General features: G+C 37.9%; 1 protein-coding gene across 25 annotated transcripts in view; it reads right to left on the reverse strand.

Moving 5' to 3' along the window:
- Nucleotides 1–21,220, reverse strand: part of CFAP69 (cilia and flagella associated protein 69) — a 71,972-nt gene that overhangs the window by 48,012 nt on the left and 2,740 nt on the right. For 19 of the 25 annotated variants that reach the window (XR_010126955.1, XR_010126956.1, XM_063667616.1 and 16 more), the window contains exons 2-4: nt 13,367–13,426; nt 10,689–10,754; nt 6,769–6,878 (exon numbers count right to left, since the gene is read on the reverse strand). The exons of 1 other annotated variant lie outside the window; for it this stretch is intronic. Coding sequence is in view for 20 of the 24 variants with exons in the window: in XM_063667616.1 (XP_063523686.1) it covers nt 6,769–6,878; nt 10,689–10,754; nt 13,367–13,426 (236 nt within the window). In the remaining 4 variants the exon portion in view is untranslated. Of the gene's footprint in view, nt 1–6,768; nt 6,879–7,618; nt 7,737–10,669; nt 10,755–13,284; nt 13,427–21,220 lie in introns of those variants that run through there. 5 more of the 25 variants (XM_063667609.1, XM_063667624.1, XM_063667625.1 and 2 more) reach the window with 5 other exon arrangements.

The following is a 21,220-nucleotide window of genomic DNA, read 5'->3' on the forward strand; positions in this document are numbered from 1 at the left end:
TGTTCTTTTGGCTTAGGATTGACTTGGTGATGCGGGCTCTTTTTTGGTTCCATATGAACTTTAAAGTATTTTTTTCCAATTCTGTGAAGAAAGTCATTGGTAGCTTGATGGGGATGGCATTGAATCTATAAATTACCTTGGGCAGTATGGCCATTTTCACGATATTGATTCTTCCTACCCATGAGCATGGAATGTTCTTCCATTTGTTTGTATCCTCTTTTATTTCCTTGAGCAGTGGTTTGTAGTTCTCCTTGAAGAGGTCCTTCACGTCCCTTGTAAGTTGGATTCCTAGGTATTTTATTCTCTTTGAAGCAATTGTGAATGGGCATTCACTCATGATTTGGCTCTCTGTTTGTCTGTTATTGATGTATAAGAATGCTCGTGATTTTTGTACATTGATTTTGTATCCTGAGACTTTGCTGAAGTTGCTTATCAGCTTAAGGATATTTTGGGCTGAGACAATGGGATTTTCTAGATATACCATCATGTCATCTGCAAACAGGGACAATTTGACTTCCTCTTTTCCTAATTGAATACCCATTATTTCCTTCTCCTGCCTAATTGCCCTGGCCAGAACTTCCAACACTATGTTGAATAGGAGTGGTGAGAGAGGGCATCCCTGTCTTGTGCCAGTTTTCAAAGGGAATGCTTCCAGTTTTTGCCCATTCAGTATGATATTGGCTGTGGGTTTGTCATAGATAGCTCTTATTATTTTGAGATACATCCCATCAATACATAATTTATTGAGAGTTTTTAGCATGAAGGGTTGTTGAATTTTGTCAAAGGCCTTTTCTGCATCTATTGAGATAATCAAGTGGTTTTTGTCTTTGGTTCTGTTTATATGCTGGATTACATTTATTGATTTGCGTATATTGAACCAGCCTTGCATCCCAGGGATGAAGCCCACTTGATCATGGTGGATAAGCTTTTTGATGCGCTGCTGGATTTGATTTGCCAGTATTTTATTGAGGATTTTTGCATCAATGTTCATCAAGGATATTGGTCTAAAATTCTCTTTTTTTGTTGTGTCTCTGCCTGGCTTTGGTATCAGGATGATGCTGGCCTCATAAAATGAGTTAGGGAGGATTCCCTCTTTTTCTATTGATTGGAATAGTTTTAGAAGGAATGGTACCAGTTCCTCCTTATACCTCTGGTAGAATTCAGCTGTGAATCCATCTGTTCCTGGACTCTTTTTGGTTGGTAAGCTATTGATTATTGCCTCAATTTCAGAGCCTGTTATTGGTCTATTCAGAGATTCAACTTCTTCCTGGTTTAGTCTTGGGAGAGTGTATGTGTATGTGTCGAAGAATTTATCCATTTCTTCTAGATTTTCTAGTTTATTTGCATAGAGGTGTTTGTAATATTCTCTGATGGTAGTTTGTATTTCTGTGGGATTGGTGGTGATATCCCCTTTATCATTTTTTATTACATCTACTTGATTCTTCTCTCTTTTCTTCTTTATTAGTCTTGCTAGCGGTCTATCAATTTTGTTGATCCTTTCAAAAAACCATCTCCTGGATTCATTAATTTTTTGAACGGTTTTTTGTGTCTCTATTTCCTTCAGTTCTGCTCTGATCTTAGTTATTTCTTGCCTTTTGCTAGCTTTTGAATGTGTTTGCTCTTGCTTTTCTCGTTCTTTTAATTGTGATGTTAGGGTGTCAATTTTGGATCTTTCCTGCTTTCTCTTGTGGGCATTTAGTGCTATAAATTTCCCTCTACACACTGCTTTGAATGCATCCCAGAGATTCTGGTATGTTGTGTCTTTGTTCTCGTTGGTTTCAAAGAACATCTTTATTTCTGCCTTCATTTCGTTATGTACCCAGTAGTCATTCAGGAGCAGGTTGTTCAGTTTCCATGTAGTTGAGCAGTTTTGAGTGAGATTCTTAATCCTGAGTTCTAGCTTGATTGCACTGTGATCTGAGAGATAGTTTGTTATAATTTCTGTTCTTTTACATTTGCTGAGGAGAGCTTTACTTCCAAGTATGTGGTCAATTTTGGAATAGGTGTGGTGTGGTGCTGAAAAAAATGTATATTCTGTTGATTTGGGGTGGAGAGTTCTGTAGATGTCTATTAGGTCCGCTTGGTGCAGAGCTGAGTTCAATTCCTGGGTATCCTTGTTGACTTTCTGTCTCGTTGATCTAATGTTGACAGTGGGGTGTTAAAGTCTCCCATTATTAATGTGTGGGAGTCTAAGTCTCTGTGTACGTCACTCAGGACTTGCTTTATGAATCTGGGTGCTCCTGTATTGGGTGCATATATATTTAGGATAGTTAGCTCTTCTTGTTGAATTGATCCCTTTACCATTATGTAATGGCCTTCTTTGTCTCTTTTGTTCTTTGTTGGTTTAAAGTCTATTTTATCAGAGACTAGGATTGCAACCCCTGCCTTTTTTGGCTTTCCATTTGCTTGGCAGATCTTCCTCCATCCTTTTATTTTGAGCCTATGTGTGTCTCTGCACGTGAGATGGGTTTCCTGAATACAGCACACTGATGGATCTTGACTCTTTATCCAATTTGCCAGTCTGTGTCCTTTAATTGGAGCATTTAGTCCATTTACATTTAAAGTTAATATTGTTATGTGTGAATTTGATCCTGTCATTATGATGTGAGCTGGTTATTTTGCTCATTAGTTGATGCAGTCTCTTCCTAGTCTCGATGGTCTTTACATTTCGGTATGATTTTGCAGTAGCTGGTACCGGTTGTGCCTTTCCATGTTTAGCGCTTCCTTCAGGAGCTCTTTTAGGGCAGGCCTGGTGGTGACAAAATCTCTCAGCATTTGCTTGTCTGTAAAGGATTTTATTTCTCCTTCACTTATGAAGCTTAGTTTGGCTGGATATAAAATTCTGGGTTGAAAATTCTTTTCTTTAAGAATGTTGAATATTGGCCCCCACTCTCTTCTGGCTTGTAGAGTTTCTGCCGAGAGATCCGCTGTTAGTCTGATGGGCTTCCCTTTGAGGGTAACCCGACCTTTCTCTCTGGCTGCCCTTAACATTTTTTCCTTCCTTTCAACTTTGGTGAATCTGACAATTATGTGTCTTGGAGTTGCTCTTCTCGAGGAGTATCTTTGTGGCGTTCTCTGTATTTCCTGAATCTGAATGTTGGCCTGCCTTGCTAGATTGGGGAAGTTCTCCTGGATAATATCCTGCAGAGTGTTTTCCAACTTGGTTCCATTTTCCCCGTCACTTTCAGGTACATCAATCAGACGTAGATTTGGTCTTTTCACATAGTCCCATATTTCTTGGAGGCTTTGCTCATTTCTTTTTATTCTTTTTTTCTCTAAACTTCCCTTCTTGCTTCATTTCATTTATTTCATCTTCCATCACTGATACCCTTTCTTCCATTTGATGGCATCGGCTTCTGAGGCTTCTGCATTCTTCACGTAGTTCTCGAGCCTTGGTTTTCAGCTCCATCAGCTCCTTTAAGCACTTCTCTGTATTGGTTATTCTAGTTATACATTCTTCTAAATGTTTTTCAAAGTTTTCAACTTCTTTGCCTTTGGTTTGTATATCCTCCCGTAGCTCGGAGTAATTTGATCATCTGAAGACTTCTTCTCTCAGCTCGTCAAAGTCATTCTCCATCCAGCTTTGTTCCATTGCTGGTGAGGAACTGCGTTCCTTTGGAGGAGGAGAGGCGCTCTGCTTTTTAGAGTTTCCAGTTTTTCTGCTCTGTTTTTTCCCCATCTTTGTGGTTTTATCTACTTTTGGTCTTTGATGATGGTGATGTACAGATGGGTTTTTGGTGTGGATGTCCTTTCTGTTTGTTAGTTTTCCTTCTAACAGACAGGACCCTCAGCTGCAGATCTGTTGGAGTACCTGGCCGTGTGAGGTGTCAGTCTGCCCCTGCTGGGGGGTGCCTCCCAGTTAGGCTGCTCGGGGGTCAGGGGTCAGGGACCCACTTGAGGAGGCAGTCTGCCTGTTCTCATATCTCCAGCTGCATGCTCGGAGAACCACTGCTCTCTTCAAAGCTGTCAGACAGGGACATTTAAGTCTGCAGAGGTTACTGCTGTCTTTGTTTGTCTGTGCCCTGCCCCCAGAGGTGGAGCCTACAGAGGCAGGCAGGCCTCCTTGAGCTGTGGTGGGCTCCACCGAGTTGGAGCTTCCCGGCTGCTTTGTTTACCTAAGCAAGCCTGGGCAATGGCAGGCGCCCCTCCCCCAGCCTCGCTGCCGCCTTGCAGTTTGATCTCAGACTGCTGTGCTAGCAATCAGTGAGACTCCGTGGGCATAGGACCCTCTGTGCCAGGTGCGGGATATAATCTCCTGGTGCGCCGTTTTTTAAGCCCTTCGGAAAAGCACGGTATTCAGGTGGGAGTGACCGGATTTTCCAGGTGCCATCTGTCACCCCTTTCTTTGACCAGGAAAGGGAACTCCCTGACCCCTTGCGCTTCCCGAGTGAGGCAATGCCTCGCCCTTCTTCGGCTTGTGCATGGTGCGTGCACCCACTGACCTGCGCCCACTGTCTGGCACTCCCTAGTGAGATGAACCCGGTACCTCAGATGGAAATGCAGAAATCACCCATCTTCTGCGTAGCTCACGCTGGGAGCTGTAGACTGGCGCTGTTCCTATTTGGCCATCTTGGCTCCTCCCCCCTTAAGTTTTCAAAAGTTATTTTTTAAATATATAAACTATTTTGACATTTCATGAGTTCAAAATGTGAATCTCCTGTACTATTTAAAGCACAACATATCCTATAGAGAGAGGACTTTTAATTCATATATATATATATATTTATCTTATTTTATTTTTTCCAAGACGAAGTCTTGCTCTGTCGCCCAGGCTGGAGTGCAGTTGGCGCAATCTCAGCTCACTGCAAACTCCGTCTTCCGGGTTCACGCCATTCTCCTGCCTCAGCCTCCCGAGTAGCTGGGACTACAGGCGCCTGCCACCACACCCAGCTATTTTTTTGCATTTTTAGTAGAGACGGGGTTTCACCGTGTTATCCAGGATGGTCTCGATCTTCTGACCTCGTGATCCGCCTGCCTCGGCCTCCCAAAGTGCTGGGATTACAGGCATGAGCCACCGCACCCGGCCAATTCATATTTTTCAAGAAAAATTAAAGAAATAGTTGAAAATGGCATTGAGAACTATCACATGAGGATGTATCAATAGCAAGTACAGAGGCCAATTTGAATTTAAAGATATCTGAAGAGCAAGCTACAAAAAGGACAATTTTATAAATGCCACAGAAGTTCATTTCTAGTGTTTGTCAGAATTTGTCATTTGAAACAAATAACGTATTATATTTGTTATCCAGCTGCTTGTTGCATCTCTAAAGTGAAGGACTCTAAAACTAGTACTTTTTGTTCCCAAACTTTTTCCTTTTCTAGCAAAGGAGACAATCTATTATAAGATAAAGCATCAGAAGAGTTTTCAACCAAAAAGTTTATGAAAAAATTAGCATTATACTTCTGATGCAGTGAGAAAACCATACTACTTGGAGGCCAGAACGGAAAGGCTTGACATTATTATTCTATTTTTATTGTTTTTATCTTCCAAAAATGTCTTGAAAAGAGAAACAAGTGAGGGTGAGGCGTAGAGAAGTTATCTAGACATAAACCAAAATTAGAAAAGTAGAAAAAATTAACAATGTGAATAATTATGAAATATGAGGGAAAATGAAGACTGCAGCTAAAAAGGATTTATTATATTATAAAATTAAACATTCATTCACAAGTTTTCATAGAGAATGAACTTTGTGCAGAGCTCTGTAGGAACATAGATGTTGAAAGCAATTCTTATAAACTTGGCATTCTAGGACTTGCAAAGCCTTGAGATTTAAAAGTTTTACATTATATAATCGTATGTCAATATAATAATAATTTCCAATTTGTTCCTTGAAAACACCAGAGCAACCATTTATTTTCCATTGTCCCTATCTATTAAAAAGCAAGGCATGGTATAGGCAGTCAATATATTATTTTGGCTATTTTATTCAGATATCAAAAAACATAAAATTTTAAATATTGCTGGTAAATCTAAAAGTGAGAGTTAGAACCTACCATGTATGCATAATTCTACTAAACCGTTCTATTATTTATATATTATTTGTATATTAAAATAAATAATTGCTATCTAAAAAGTTAAATCGGTAGAAAGGTTCAGAAGGTAAAATTGTCAGAAAGGTTTACTCCTCCCTACTGCATTACATTTAGCAACTATAAATGGATATTTTAATATGTACCTAGATTAGCCACTATGTGACACCAAGGAAGCACCATATACTCAGTTCCCAGAACTTGTTAGAGAACCAACAGTAGAAAGAATAAGACATGTTAATTTTACAATTCTTACCTCTAACTTCCATTTTTAAAACATATATCAAATGTAATTGGTGATTTTTATTCTTCACTCAAATTTCAAAAATCAAATAAAACATGACATATATAACCTAATATATCTTTGAGACCAAAATTTTCTAAAGACAGAGAAAAAAACTAGACTGAAACTATAAGCATATCCATAAGTTCACTCAAAGATTTTCTGAAAATACTATAATTCCTTGGTTACATCTAATATTTAGCATTTACTTCAGAGTAACTAATTACAAGAAAGCATTTCAATATACTTAGAATTTAATCTCTTGTGGCTAGCAATCTCAGACCACAGCAAACTGATTACCTGAAATACCAACTGCTGGAATCAAGTGATGAACTGAAGTTTTCTGAGTTCTGTAGCAATCTGCTACACTATAATGCATAATATGTTTGTGATATAAGAAACATAATAAAATACTCCATGTTACTACAAAATAAAGTTAAAGAAAGATAACTTACCCACACAGTTTTATGATATCATATGCAGATTCTATAAAATGAGGCTGGTTTTTTATTTTTCCTGCACACAGATTCAGAATTTTAAATATCTGTGCTAAATCCCTTAATGGCTTTAATATTTTTAGTTAAGAAATAAAATAAAGATTAATATCTTTATTAACATATTCTTTATAGTATTTCTGTGAAGAAAGTCTATAGAATTCCAACTATTTTGCCAAATGCGGTAGATACTGTTTTAGTTATTCTTATTTTGAAGTCTAAAAAAGGAAATTTAGAACCATATTTTTTAAAAAAAATTTCATTTTTGCCTCAGTAAATGCCTACTCAACATTTTTTTCCTCTCACAACTTTAGAATTGGATTACCAACTGCTACAACACAGATTCAGTTGATCAATAACTTCCCACTGGCAATGAGTAATAGCACATTGAAAACATTAACTTATTGATTAGGCTCAATTACACCCTTCATCTTCACCCCCTACCCCTGCCCACACAAACATATGCTGTCTCAGAAAAAGCAACCCAAACATTACTTTACTCCACTATTTTATTAATATTAAACTGAGATGCATTTTCCTGTGTTTAAGGCTTAAATTGGTTAGGATTTTATCTGAAACTAATATGAAAGCAAAATATGGCCTTTCTAGATATTCAGATAAAAACATCTTTTATTTTATGTATTTAAAAATCCTGCTGGCTGGGTGTGGTGGCTCACGCCTGTAATCCCAGCACTTTGGGAGTCCGAGGCAGGTGGATCACAAGGTCAGGAGTTCGAGACCAGCCTGACCAACATGGTAAAACCCCATCTGTATGAAAAATACAAAATTCGCTGGGCGTGGTGGTGCGTACCTGTAATCCCAGCTATTCAGGAGGCTGAGGAAGGAGAATTGCTTGAACCCGGGAGGCGGAGATTGCAGTGAGCTGAGATCGTGCCATTGCACTGCAGCCTGAGTGACACAGTGAGATTCTGTCTCAAAAAAAAAAAAAAAAAAATCCTACTGGCACATAAACACATTTCATTGATTTTGTTTTACAGCTAAGAAATTATGGTAGATGTGACTTACACTTCCTGGTTGAATCTTACTACTTCTAGCCTTTTTCTAGGACCTTTTAGGAAAAGATGGGAGAGCAGGGTACACTGGAAATAGAAAGCTCTGTTAACTTCCTAGAGAAGTGAACAAGATACTTCTCTAACTTTGCTAACTTCTCTAACTTCTATAGCCAGCCTACGAAAGGGATTCAGAAATAGAGCCAATTGCCACCAAGGGTTTAACATGAAGAAAAAAAAAATGGAGGTGTTGAGGTGTCAGGTTAAAATAGGAAAAGAAATCCCTGCTAGTAGACATTTTCAGCTACCAGTAAATAGGGCTTGATATACACAAGTCCTAAGATTGAACAGGTCCAAATAAAACCAAGGCTAAAATATAATAAAAGATTTAGATAAAATTATAAGAAACATTTTCCTGAATGGAAGTCTTAAGAGGTTTTGAACTGGAATGAGCTAATATTAGAGCTTGATAACTTTTCTTTTTTTCTTTTTTTTTAGAGACAGGATCTCACTCAGTCACCCATACCCAGGTTGGAGTACAGTGGCACAAACATAGCTCACTGCAGCCTCAAATTTCTGGGCTCAAACGACCCTTCCACCTCAGCCTCAGCCTCTGGAGAAGATAAAACTACAGGTGTGCTTCGCCATACATGGCTATTTTTTTTTTGGTAGAGATGGGGTCTTGCTATGTTGCCCAGGCTGGTTTCAAACTCCTGGCCTCAAATGATCCTCCTGCCTCAGACTCCTAGGGTGCTGAGATTACAGGCATGAGCCACAATGCATAGGCTTGATAACTTCTTTAGACCAAGTCAGACAACTGTTCAAGATCATTTTCAGGGTGTCCAGTCTTTTGGATTCCCTGGCCCACACTGGAAGAAGAACTGTCTTGGGTCACACATAAAATACTCAAACACTAATGATAGCTGATGAACTAAAAAAAAAATTGTCAAAAAAAATCATAATGTTTTAAGGAGTTTACAAATTTGTGTTGGGCTGCATTCAAAGCCATCCTGGGCAGCATGCAGCCCACAGGTTGAGGGTTGGACAAGCTTGATTTAGATGAATACTATTCAAAGTGTGGTCTATGGACCACTGTCAGTTCTGGAAGTGTATTTACCAGTCTGTGACAAAATGAATACAGAAAGCAAGAGTGGACATATAAAAACTTTTATAACAATCTAATATTTGTGGGATACTTTTATTGTATTTTACAATAGCATATATATGTAAATGTTAAAAAAAATGGCCAGCTGCGGTGGCTCACACCTGTAATCCCAGCACTTTGGGAGGCTGAGGCGAGAGGACTGTTTGAGCTGAGGAATTCGAGACCAACCTGGACAACGTAATGAGACTCCACAAAAAAATAAAGAATTAACTGGGTGTGGTGGGTGCATTCCTGTAGTCCCAGCTACTCGGGAGGCTGAGGTGAGAGGATCGCTTAAGCCCAGGAGTTTGAAGTTGCAGTGAGCTATGACTGCCCCACTATACTCCAGTCTGGGCAACTAAGGCTGGATGGAGACTCTGTCAAAAACAAACAAACAAACAAACCAAAAAACCCCCCAAAACAAAACAAAACAAACTGGTTCTTATCCACAGGTAGTATTTGTTTGTTTGTTTTTGAGACACGGTCTCACTCAGTTGTTCACACTGGAGTATAGTATCACAATCTTTGATCACTGTAACCTTGAATTCCTGGGTTTCAGCAATCCTCCTGCCTTAGCCTTCCCAGTAGCTAGGAATATGGGCACACACCACCACACCTTGGCTATTTGTTTTTTTGTAGAGGCAGGGTCTTGGTATGTTGACCAGTCTGGTCTTGAACTCCTAGCCTCAAGCAATCCTCCTGTCTTGGCCTCCCAAAGTGCTGGGATTATAGGTGTAAGCCATCACACCTGGCTTTTATGTACAGATAGTTTTAAGACACACTGGTTTCCATGTATTCTGATCAAGGTGGTATATTTAGTAGGGATAATATATTTATATAATATTTTGCAGATTATCAAGCACTTGCATGTACATGATCTCATCTAATCTTGCTAACAACCTCATGAGCTTCTATTACTTTACAAGGGTGGAGAAGTTAAGAAGCTTATCAAAGGTACAACTGCCCATGTAAATTAATAGAAATAATGACTTTGACTTGGCCCTCTAACTACATCCATTGTCTTTCTGAATCTACAAAAACTGACATTATCCACAGTTACTTGTGTTATATTGTTTCTTCAATTTTATTTACATTATCTGATAGAAAATACAGTCTTGTAAAGAACATGAAATGTTAGATATTTTCTGTGGTAGACAGAATAATGGCCTCCCCAGTATTTCTGTGGTAGACAGATTAATGGCCTTCCCCAAGATGTCTATGTCCGAATTCCTGGAACCTGTAACTATGTTACATAGCAAAGGGGACTTTTCACATATGATTAAGAATTTTGAGATGAGAAAATTATACTAGATTATCCAGGTGGGCCCACCGTAATCACAGGGATCCTTATAAAGGAAAGAGGGAGGGAGGGTCAGAGAGAGAAGATGATGTGATGACAGGAGCAGAGGTGAGAGTGATGCCAGTGGGGGGAAGAGGGCATGAGGCAAGGAATGTAGGAAGCCTCCAGAAGCTGGGGAAGGCAAGGAAATGATTCCTCTCTAGAGTCTTGAGGAGAAACCAGCCCTGCTAACATCTTGACTTTAGTCCATTGAGGCTGATTTTGGACTTCTAACCTCCAAAACTGTATGATAATAACTTTATGTTGTTTTAAGCCATCAAATTTGTGGTAATTTGTTACAACAGCAATGGAAAACTAACACATTTTCTAATAGAAATTCTCGTTTCAGAATAAATGAAATGAACATACATATATATGTAAAGGATACAAGTCCATTCTGATAACACCGTACCAGTTTCTTGACAAATTTAAGTTGTTTTTCTTCCAAGCCATCCTAAAACAAATGACCTATTTTAGTTCTTTTGTGCTATTAAATCTGTTGAGATTTTTAAAAATTCTTCAACATAAAAGTAGACACTTTAAAATTATCAAGTAATTCTTAAATTACTATATTATAATGTAAACGTTATAAAATGTTTTCTGAAACAGTGAAGGTAAAAATAAACTATCAGAATGACTGTATGATCTAGCAATCTCGCTACTGGGTATTTATCCAAAGGAAAGGAAATCAGTATATCAATGAGATACCTACAGTTCCATGTTTATTGCAGCACTACTCACAATAGCAAAGATACAGAATCAACTTAAGTGTCCATCAATAGATGAACGGATAAAGAAAATATGGTCTATATATACAAGGGAATACTATTAAGCCATAAAAAGAATGAAATTCTGTCATTTGTAGCAGCATGGATGGAACTAGAAGATATTAAGTGAAATAAGCCAGGTTTAGAAAGACAAATATCACACATTTTCACTCATGTGTGGAAGCTAAAAAAGTTGTTCTCATGGAGATATAGACTAGAATGATAATTACAAAAGGTAGGAAGACTGTGGTAGTGAATATTTGTTAGCAAAGTAGGGTGACTAAAGTTAACAACAATGTATTGTATATTTCAAACTAGCTAGAAGAGGGGATTTGAAATGCTCCCAACACATAGAAATGATAAATGCTAGAGGTGGTAGATAGCCTAAATACTCTGACTTGATCGTTACACATTTTATGCATGTAACAAAATATCACAAGTACCCCATAAACATTTACAGACATTATGTATCAAAAATAAACTATTATTTAAATTTGATTAGGAAATTGGGAATCAAAACCAGGTTAATGTAAAAGCAGTAATTGTTTCCAGAAATAATATTAACAACAGCTAAAGTACATTGAATATTTTTTCTATGTCATGTACCGCATGGGTACCATATATACATATCACTTCATTAATTTCCAAAATGACCCTATTAGGAAGATACTACTATGATCTCTGCTTTCCAGAATAGGAAACACAAGCTGAAACATTTTAAAGTAACGTGTCCAAAATACACAGCTAAAAAGTGGCGATGCTAGAGACAAATTTGGAAAGCTGACTGTAGAGATTGTATTTTTAACCTCTAAAATATGCTCAGTGTTCTGTGCAAGCCAAACATCTTAAGTCAATTAAAAATGAAAATAAGCAAGTAAAACTTCTACACAGTGATGTGTTTCCATGACTGAATTCTGTCTGTCCTTTTAATCTTAAATGTTCCTGAAAAGCTGTGATATTGTCTATACTTTTTCTCTGTAGCCTTATTAAACAGCTAATAGGCGCTCTATGTAGTTGTGGTTTTTTAAGGAAATGTAGATATAGTCACAATAAAAAATAACTTTTCACAACAATGATAGCCAGCAAAAGATAAATTATTCCAATAGTCATTTTTTCTCCTTTCTATGTAAAAAAGCAGAGAATAAAAAATGTTAAAACAGTGACCAAATTTTTGTGCCTCCTATTCATAGGACATTGTTTTCTTTTGATAGGCTATACTATGGTCAACCCATTTACTTAAAAAAAATGTTTTTTTATTATACTTTAAGTTCTGGGATACACGTGCAGAATGTGAAGGTTTGTTACATAGGTATACACGTGTCATGTGGTTTGCTGCACCCATCAACCCGTCATCTACATTAGGTATTTCTCCTAATGCTATCCTTCCCATAGTCCCCCATCCCCTGACAGGCCCTGGTATGTGACGTTCCCCTCCCTGTGTCCATGTGTTCTCATTGTTCACCTCCTACTTATGAGTGAGAACATGTGGTGTTTGGATTTCTGTTCCTGTGTTAGTTTGCTGAGAATTATGGTTTCCAGCTTCATCCATGTCTCTGGAAAGGACAGGAACTCATCCTTTTTTATGGCTGCATAGTATTCCATGGTGTATATGTGCCACATTTTCTTTATCCAGTCTATCATTGATGGGCATTTGGGGTCAACTCATTTTCTACTTACTAACAATATGTATTCCTTTTTGGAAATCACCACATAAGTTCCTAGTGTGGCTGGCTTTTAGGCATTCAGTCAATTCTTGATAACATCAGGTGGTATATGAGCATGTGTGCATATACATTTGTTATCTTTTCTCTCAATGCCTACTTTCCCAATTTTGAGTCTTGTGTCTAAAATAACTTAATTTCCATTACATCTTATATATGATTGTTCTCAAAATAAATTATCTGTGTGTACGTGTTTGTGTGTATCTATCCTGATTTCATAATTAGTACACCATGGTAACCTGTTTTCTACCATTTCCCTCCTCCAATCCTACTAGGTAACAAGCACTTAACAGAGGCTAGATGATCCTTTCTGTACTCTTAGGATTCCTTCTGTTACAGCCACCATGGGTTTGTCCATCTCATAAAAGCAAATCTATTCTCTTCCTCCAGTCTCCCCACTTCATTAAATATATTCATACTAAATTTAAACAGTCCTTGAATATAAGATATGTACTATTTAAAATGTTTTCAACAAAAGGAGATAAATGAGACTTACATTTGAAGGAATATATGTGACCTTTCAGGGAAATAGTTTGTAAGTAATGCAGTGGAGTAATTTTCTCTCAAAGCTTACTCACTTTATCAGTCTCTTCGAGGAGTTTGATGACACGATTAAGGTCCATAGGCTTGAAAACACCCTAAAAAACATACAACTCTTACTATTCTATATCATCTTCTATATCAATAAGTCATATCTAACACACTAATTTATATGATACTTTCCCTTGGTAACTTAAAAAATGTTTTATGACACTAAGATAGTAAGGGGAGAATGAAAAGTAGATGAAAACTTACAGGAATAAATAGATTTTGGAGTAAAAAACCCCTCCTGAATTCTAGTATTTCGTATAATCTTAATGTTTTAAAATTTCATCAGCCCTGAAGGGCCCAAGAAAATATTTAGAATAATAGTACTTCCATAAGTTGAGAAATAAAATTATCTTGTATACACATTACACTAAGTTTGCCTATGCAGATACATGGTAAGAGTAGCTTCTAAACTACAGGTGGGAGATTGCTTTTCTCAACTAGGTGTCCCCTTATCTCAGTTAGTACCAGCATTCTTCCAGTCATCCACATTAAAAAAACAGGAACTTCCAAGTTCTACAGATTTTACATCTTAAATATTTCTTGAGCCCATTCCATCTTACTGATTTATTCAGTTTTTAGCTCTTACTTAATTTCACGGGGTTCCTGCTGTTCTCATCGACTCCACTCTTGCACCCTTCAATACCATCTTCTATTCTACCATCAGAACAATAAAACTCAAACCTGAACATGACCCATCTAAACTATTCAATGACTCCCCATTAATGCCTCTCACATCTCCTCTGTTGTCACTCATGTTGTTACATTCCTACTCCTCTCCTTGGTTAATTCCCACAGGTCCTTCAAGACGAAGCTCAGGTGTTACCTTCCCAAAGGATGAAAAAGGCTAGAAAAATGCCGTGCTCTCATAGCACCCTAAGTTTATATCCATTAAAATTCCCATCACATTGTTCTGAAAGGGTCTACGTGTTCGTTCCCCACCACTCCCTGCCCCAAAGTTCTCTTAAGAGCAAAAATTTTTTTGCTTTCAGGCACTCCTGGCATCCAACACTGGGCCTGACATATAATATTGTTAGTTGCTTAATAAATACTTGGAAAATGCAACCAAGAAGAGGCTATATTATAATAAAGTTATTCATAGGTAAACGGGGAAGGAAATGGGTACTATCATCCAAAGTTTAAGTAGTAGACCCCGAGCACCCAAAGCAATCCTGAGCAAAAAGAAAAGAGCTGGAGGCACCACACTACCTGACTTCAAAATATACTGCAAAACTATAGTAACCAACACAGCATGGTACTGGCATAAAAACAGACACATAGGCTAATGAAACAGAACAGAGAACCCACAAATAAGTCCCTGCATTCACAGCCAAATCATTTTTGACAAAGGTACCAAGAACATACAGTGGGGAAAGAACAGTCTCTTCAATAAATGGTGTCAGGAAAACTGGATAGACATATGCAGAAGAATGAAACTAGACTCTTATGTCTCACCAAATAAAAAAATCAAATCAAAATGGATTAAAAACTTAAATATAAGACCCCAAACTAAGAAGTCACTGGAATAAAACATTGGGGAAACACTTTAGGACACTGGTCTGGGCACAGGTTTTTTTGGGTAGGACCTCAAAAGCGCAGGCCACAAAAGCAAAAATAGACAGACGGGATTACACCAAGCTAAAAAGTGTACCCACAGGAAAGAAAACAATTAACAGAGTGAAGAGACAACCCAAAAAATGGGAAAAATATTTGCAACCTATCCATCTGACAAGGGATTAATAACAAGAATATACAAGGAACACAACTCAATAGCAAAACAAGGCCAGCCGCGGTGGCTCACGCCTGTAATCCCAGAGCTTGGGAGGTGGAGGCGGGTGGATCATCTGAGGTTAGGAGTTCGAGACCAGCCTAGCGAACATGGTGAAGCCCTGTCTTTACTAAAAATACAAAAAATTAGCCAGGTGTGATGGTGGGCACCTGTAATCCCAGCTACTCGGGAGGCTGAGGCAGAAGAATTGCTTGAACCCGGGAGGTGGAGGTTGCAGTGATTTGAGATCACGCCACTGCACTCCAACCTGGGTGACAGAGTGAGACTCCCTCTCAAAAAACAAACAAACAAATACAAATAGCAAAACAAAACAAAACAAACAACCCCAACAACAAAAAAAATGAAATAATCCGATCAGAGGTAAAGTATTTATGATGATACAGAGATCTACAAATTCTAAGAGTGGTTTTGACTATATTTATCTTGGGGGTTAATGCCTTGCTACCTGACATTTTATCTTAATTCAGTGTTATGTCACAGTGCTTACCCCCATTACGGGAGTTAAGCTCTCCCAGTTTCCTTTGTATCCTCTTTCCTGCTCTCACGCTTACTTCTACTTTAAAATAAATGTTTGAAAAGGTGATGTAATGATGATATAAAAGATATACAAAAGCGAAAAAATCCTACTTATTCCTATAATGTAGTAAATGCATCTATTTTTATTTTTATATATTTTGTTTTTCCTTACATGCATAAGTATTTTACATAATTTCACTTAGTGTTAGTTAATACCACAGCAGCTTCTGAGTTTTAAATCAGCAATACATACTTTTCCATACTTCTACATAATCATTATTACATTGTCTTAGTTTTAGTATTTCCTTGCCTTTAAAAATTACAAATTCATATATTCTGATCTCAAGAAATTTCTTTCAAAAACAATTTTAAAAAATTAATCCTAACTGAGATGTCATGGCATCAAAAACAATTTGTAATGAAACATGCTAACTTTAAGTCTGTGGAGTAAGTATCTGAATGAGCTCATTTACTCAAAATTATATTTATTTTTATTTATTTTTGACATAGAGCCTTACTCTGTTGCTCAGGCTGGAGTGCAGTGGTGCAGTCACGGCTCACTGCTTACCTCAACCTCCCTGGGCTCAGGTAATCTTTCCACCTCAGCTTCCTGAGCAGCTGGGACTACAGAGGCACACCACCCCACATTTTGCTAATTTTTGTAGTTTTTGTAGAGATAGAGTGTCGCCACGTTGCCTAGGCTGTTCTGGAACGCCTGGGCTCAAGCAATCTGCCAGTCTCAGCCTCCCAAAGTTTTGAAATTACAGGCATGAGCCAACATGCCCAGCCATTTTTACTTTTAAAAATAATTTTAAAAAGAATTTACTAAATACTAATCTATACCTGGTCTTATGTTACAATTAAAAATTGTTAAATATTACTGTTAAATAGTTAAATTTACCATTACAAAAAATTTTGGTAAATAGACTTCTGCCTTTTAAGATTTGGGGATATGGCAGTGATATCCACCACTACCTCAGCTGTCTTTTCTCTTTTCCTCCTACACTCTCAGATTTTATATGCACACACACACACACGCACACACACACACACAGAGTGGGTTTTTCTTTTCTGGTTTTCTGAAATATTTGTTTAGAAGGTTAGACAAGGATATTGGAATGAAATGTCAATGCAGGATTTTTTTTTTTTTTTTTTTTTTTTTTTTAAGGTTAATCAAGGGAAGCAGTGGGAATGGAAAAGGAAGAAATCCGTAACTGGCTGTAATCAATTAGCTGTAAACAGCACTGCACTTGGGCCAGCCCAATGCAGGATTTTCTTTCTAATATTTGTGTGTATTTTCAGATTTTTTCTCCAAATGAGCAGGTATAATTTTTAAAAGAACAGAGAGTAGTAAAGATTAAAGCATAGATTCCTCTTAGATTTATCTTGCATTGTCCATTTCATGTTACTCTAGTTTTACCTGCTTGGAAGATTTTTAAAGATTTCTCTCTCTCCCTCTACCTTCCCTAGACTTTTCTTCCTTCTATAACTATTTATTAGTAGGTTTTTTTGTTTCAGGAATTGTGCTAGGTGTGGGGAATAACAATGTCCTCACCTCATGCAGCTATTGGTCTGGCATGGGATTTTATAGAAGGCTTTGTATGTAACACGAGGATCTTAAAAAGCCATTGAATGGTTTGAGACTGAACATATAAACAGAACTGGTCAGACTACATGTGACAAAATAACTCTGGCCAACAACCTCTGCAGCAATTGGCTCAGAAGAGTCAGGATTTGGCCAATGACTGCCAGCTTTCCCGGTTTTTGTCCCTCTGCTTCCAACTTAAGACCAACCAGAGAAAGACAAATATGCTTTCCAAGTCAATCACAGAGGATACCCTACTTCTAGCTAGCCCACCTCCAGCTTTCCCATGTCAGCAACCTACAATTAGAGTAGACCTGAAGCCTCCCCCACACCTTTCTTTTTTCCACTATAAAGCTTCCAGGCTGCATTGGAGTCTCTGCCAAAAAGTGATAGTGGCTGACTCCCTCCCTATAGCAACCGCTGAATAAACAGTCTCTGTTTATTGTGGTAGCCTTCATTTATTTCCACAAGATTTAACCAGAAGAATTTAATTGTGAAAAGATCATCTTGTATGCTGTGTGAGACTGAACTGGAGAAGACTGGGTTGGAGGTAGATTGTAACTTTGGGCCTTGAATGGGTAGCAGCAACTGGTATAGACAACAGCAAATGGAATTAAAAACATCAAGAGGTAGATTCATGAAGACCTAATGAGTTACTGGACGCAGTGGGAGAAAGAAGGAAAAAGCTGAAGATAATTCCCTGGCTTGAGGAATTACATAAATGATTTCACCATTTCCTGAGACAGGGAATGCTGGAGGAAGAGGTTTGTGTTGGGGGTTGGAGATGAGAAAAATTTGGGGCAGAGGTTTCTGAATCATAGGCTTAACGTGACAATTGAAGATTTTGGGTAAATGAGATCACACAAGCAGAGAGTAGAAACAAAACAGAACATGCATATGTAAATACCAAAATACTATCATCTTAAGATGTTTATGGAGAAATTGTAAAAGCATTCACAAAACCTTTTAAGATCAAAAGTTTAATAAATTGCTTTGAAGAAAATCAGACTTACTTCATTCAAATTATAGGATGAACTTATTTCCCACTTTACCCAGGGACATTTCAGAGGGGAGAAACCTGCTCATTTGATACTCAGTTACAGGGAAAGAGACTAACACTTATAGTAGTCCTTTCATGTGTCTGGCATTTTTGATCGCAATTAATCTTCAAATCTACCAAGTAATGGTAGCACTATTATCCCTCTTAATGAAACTGAGGCCCTGGGACTTAACTTGTTAAAGCCACATAGCTATTAATAATAAATGGGCCAGCAGGTCTGTCTAATGTAGAAACTCTGGTTCTTTGTTCCTTAGTTCTCTGCCTGACTCCTCAATGGACAACCAAAGAGTCTCTCTCTCTCTCTCTCTCTCTCTCTCTCTCTCTCACTCTCTTTAAAGAGTGGGGGTCTCCCTATGCTGCCCAGGCTGGCTTCGAATTCCTAGGCTCAAGCAATCCTCCTGCTTCAGCCTCTCAAGTAGCTGGCACTATAGACACATGCAGCCAACTACAGAGGTTATTTCTTGCAAAAACCCTATAAACAAGGCTAGACAATTTTAAGCACACAGTTCATGGAAGTATTACTGGCAGTGACAGGATATGATATCAACTAAATGATTGTGGAAGTTCTCATGGGTTCTCAGAGGGAGAGCAAATTTGAGCAAGGAAGTTCAGGCATGATACCTATGCCAGTCAACTAATCACTATATTAATTGTTATTCAAAGTGGGAAATGAGGTCCTCCAACTAGCAGCACAAGCATCACCTGGAAACCTGTTAGAAAAGCGGAGTACTGGGGTTCATCTAAGACCTACAGAATCAGAATCCACATTTTAATAAGATCCCCATGTGCTCCATATGCACATTAAAGTTTGAGAAGCACTGCTCTAAAGGGGGTTGGGATTCTTTAGAATGAGGGGAACAACATTAAATAGAAAATAGATAAAGGGTAACCAATTAGATATCTTGTGATTTCAACATATGATTAAGGTGAATTTCACTGCCAATCCCATCACTCTCCAGGGGATAAAGCACCCTTTAAACTACATTACCTCTACCTTCCTGTAGGAAGCCAGAGCCACATAAACACTGGGATTAATACTAGAAAAACAATCTGAGAACTATCTTCCTATTTGGTAGGTTTTGATACCCAGTGTATTAGTCTGTTTTCACACTGCTATAAAGACACACCCAAGACTGGGTAATTTATAAAGGAAAGAGGTTTAATTGACTCACAGTTCCACCTGGCTAGGGAGGCCTCAGGAAAAACAATCATGGCAGAAGGCAAAGGGGAAGCAAAGACCTTCTTTACAGGTGGCAGGAAAGACAGAGAGAGAAAGCAAAGAGGAAGAGCCTCTTATAAAACCATCAGATCTCGTGAGAACTCACTATCACTAAAACAGCATGGGGGAAATCACCCCCATGATCCAATCACCTCCCACCAGGTCCCTCTTTCAACACCTGGGGATTACAATTCGAGATGAGATTTGGGTGGGGACACAAAGCCAAACCATATAACCCTGTAAATATCATCTGAATTTATTTAATAATTTAATAAAGCTGTTATGACTAGAGTCATTAATAATAGCAGAAAGTTACCATTTATGGGGCACTTAGAATGTATGTGCTGGGCACTGTGCTAAATGCCTTACAAATACTTTAATTCTCACAATAATTCGACGAGGTAGGCGTATCTAAAAATATCTTTTACAGATGAGGAAACAGACACAGAAAGGGCAAGCAACATGTCCTAAGTTCCTCACAATTAGAAAATGGCCACGAAAATTCTGGTACTATTTTATTGTTTCGAAACTGGAAAAGTATGATAATCACTTTAAAAAAGAAGACACTGGAATCACTACAGTAGGGATTATCAAAATTTTTATAGAGAGAAAATTTGAAGGTATAATGCTTACATAGTATATGTCTATAAGAAGTTCACAACATGGAACGAAAATAACAATTCAAAATCCCAGATTCCTAAACTATTGTTTTCCCTATTTACTAATAACTTTACTCATAATCTATATTTACATTTTCCATAATTCTATCAGAGAACATTTCAAAGTTATTAAAGTTAGAAAAATCTAATACTCTGTGAATACCATTTGTAGTAGCTTAGATAGAATTTATAGGTGCTATTGCCTTTTACAAAAGTTATTTTTGTGAAAGATGCAGGAAAAAAATACCACTTAATGAAGAAGTAAAGCATACACACAGAAAAATCAGCATAATAATCCGTACATTTTACCTGCTGACTTAGGCAGCAATATTCAAGCCTATTTCTTTAATTACTAAAAACTATGGTTAGGGTAACTGAAAGGTTCAATTTAGGTCTGTAATAAAGAAAATGATATAAAACAGCTATCAAAAGCCCAGGTAGCCAAAATAGCATTTCTATATTAGGAAATCCAGCTGCAACTTAGAAACATCTCTGAAGGGATAAAGTGAGCAGACTGAAATCTGCATTAAAGCAAGTAAGATTTCAGGGGCATCCAGTCTCACTCTCACATCCTGGAAGCCAGTGGGAACAATCAGAATTCTAGAGAATCCCTTAGCTTTAAGGCCCAAATAACTTTATGAGCTCTAGTTCCCTGGATAAAGGATGATGACAATGACAATGATGATGTTGATAACTGCTTGTTTTCAATATATAGGTCTCTGTATAAGTTCTCTATATTATTGTATAAGTTTGCTTATATATTATTTCTTTTTGTTTTGTTTTGTTTTGTTTTTTGAGACGGAGTCTCACTCTGTCGCCAGGCTGGAGTGCAGTGGCACAATCTTGGCTCACTTCAACCTCCGCCTCCCATGTTCAAGTGATTCTCCTGCCTCAGCCTCCCGAGTAGCTGGACTACAGGCATGTGCCACCACGCCCACCTAATTTTTGTATTTTTAGTAGAGACCGGGTTTCACCATGTTGGCCAGGATGGTCTCAATCTCCTAAACTCATGATCC

Source organism: Pongo pygmaeus, chromosome 6 (assembly GCF_028885625.2).
Source record: "Pongo pygmaeus isolate AG05252 chromosome 6, NHGRI_mPonPyg2-v2.0_pri, whole genome shotgun sequence".
Lineage (NCBI taxonomy): Eukaryota > Metazoa > Chordata > Mammalia > Primates > Hominidae > Pongo > Pongo pygmaeus.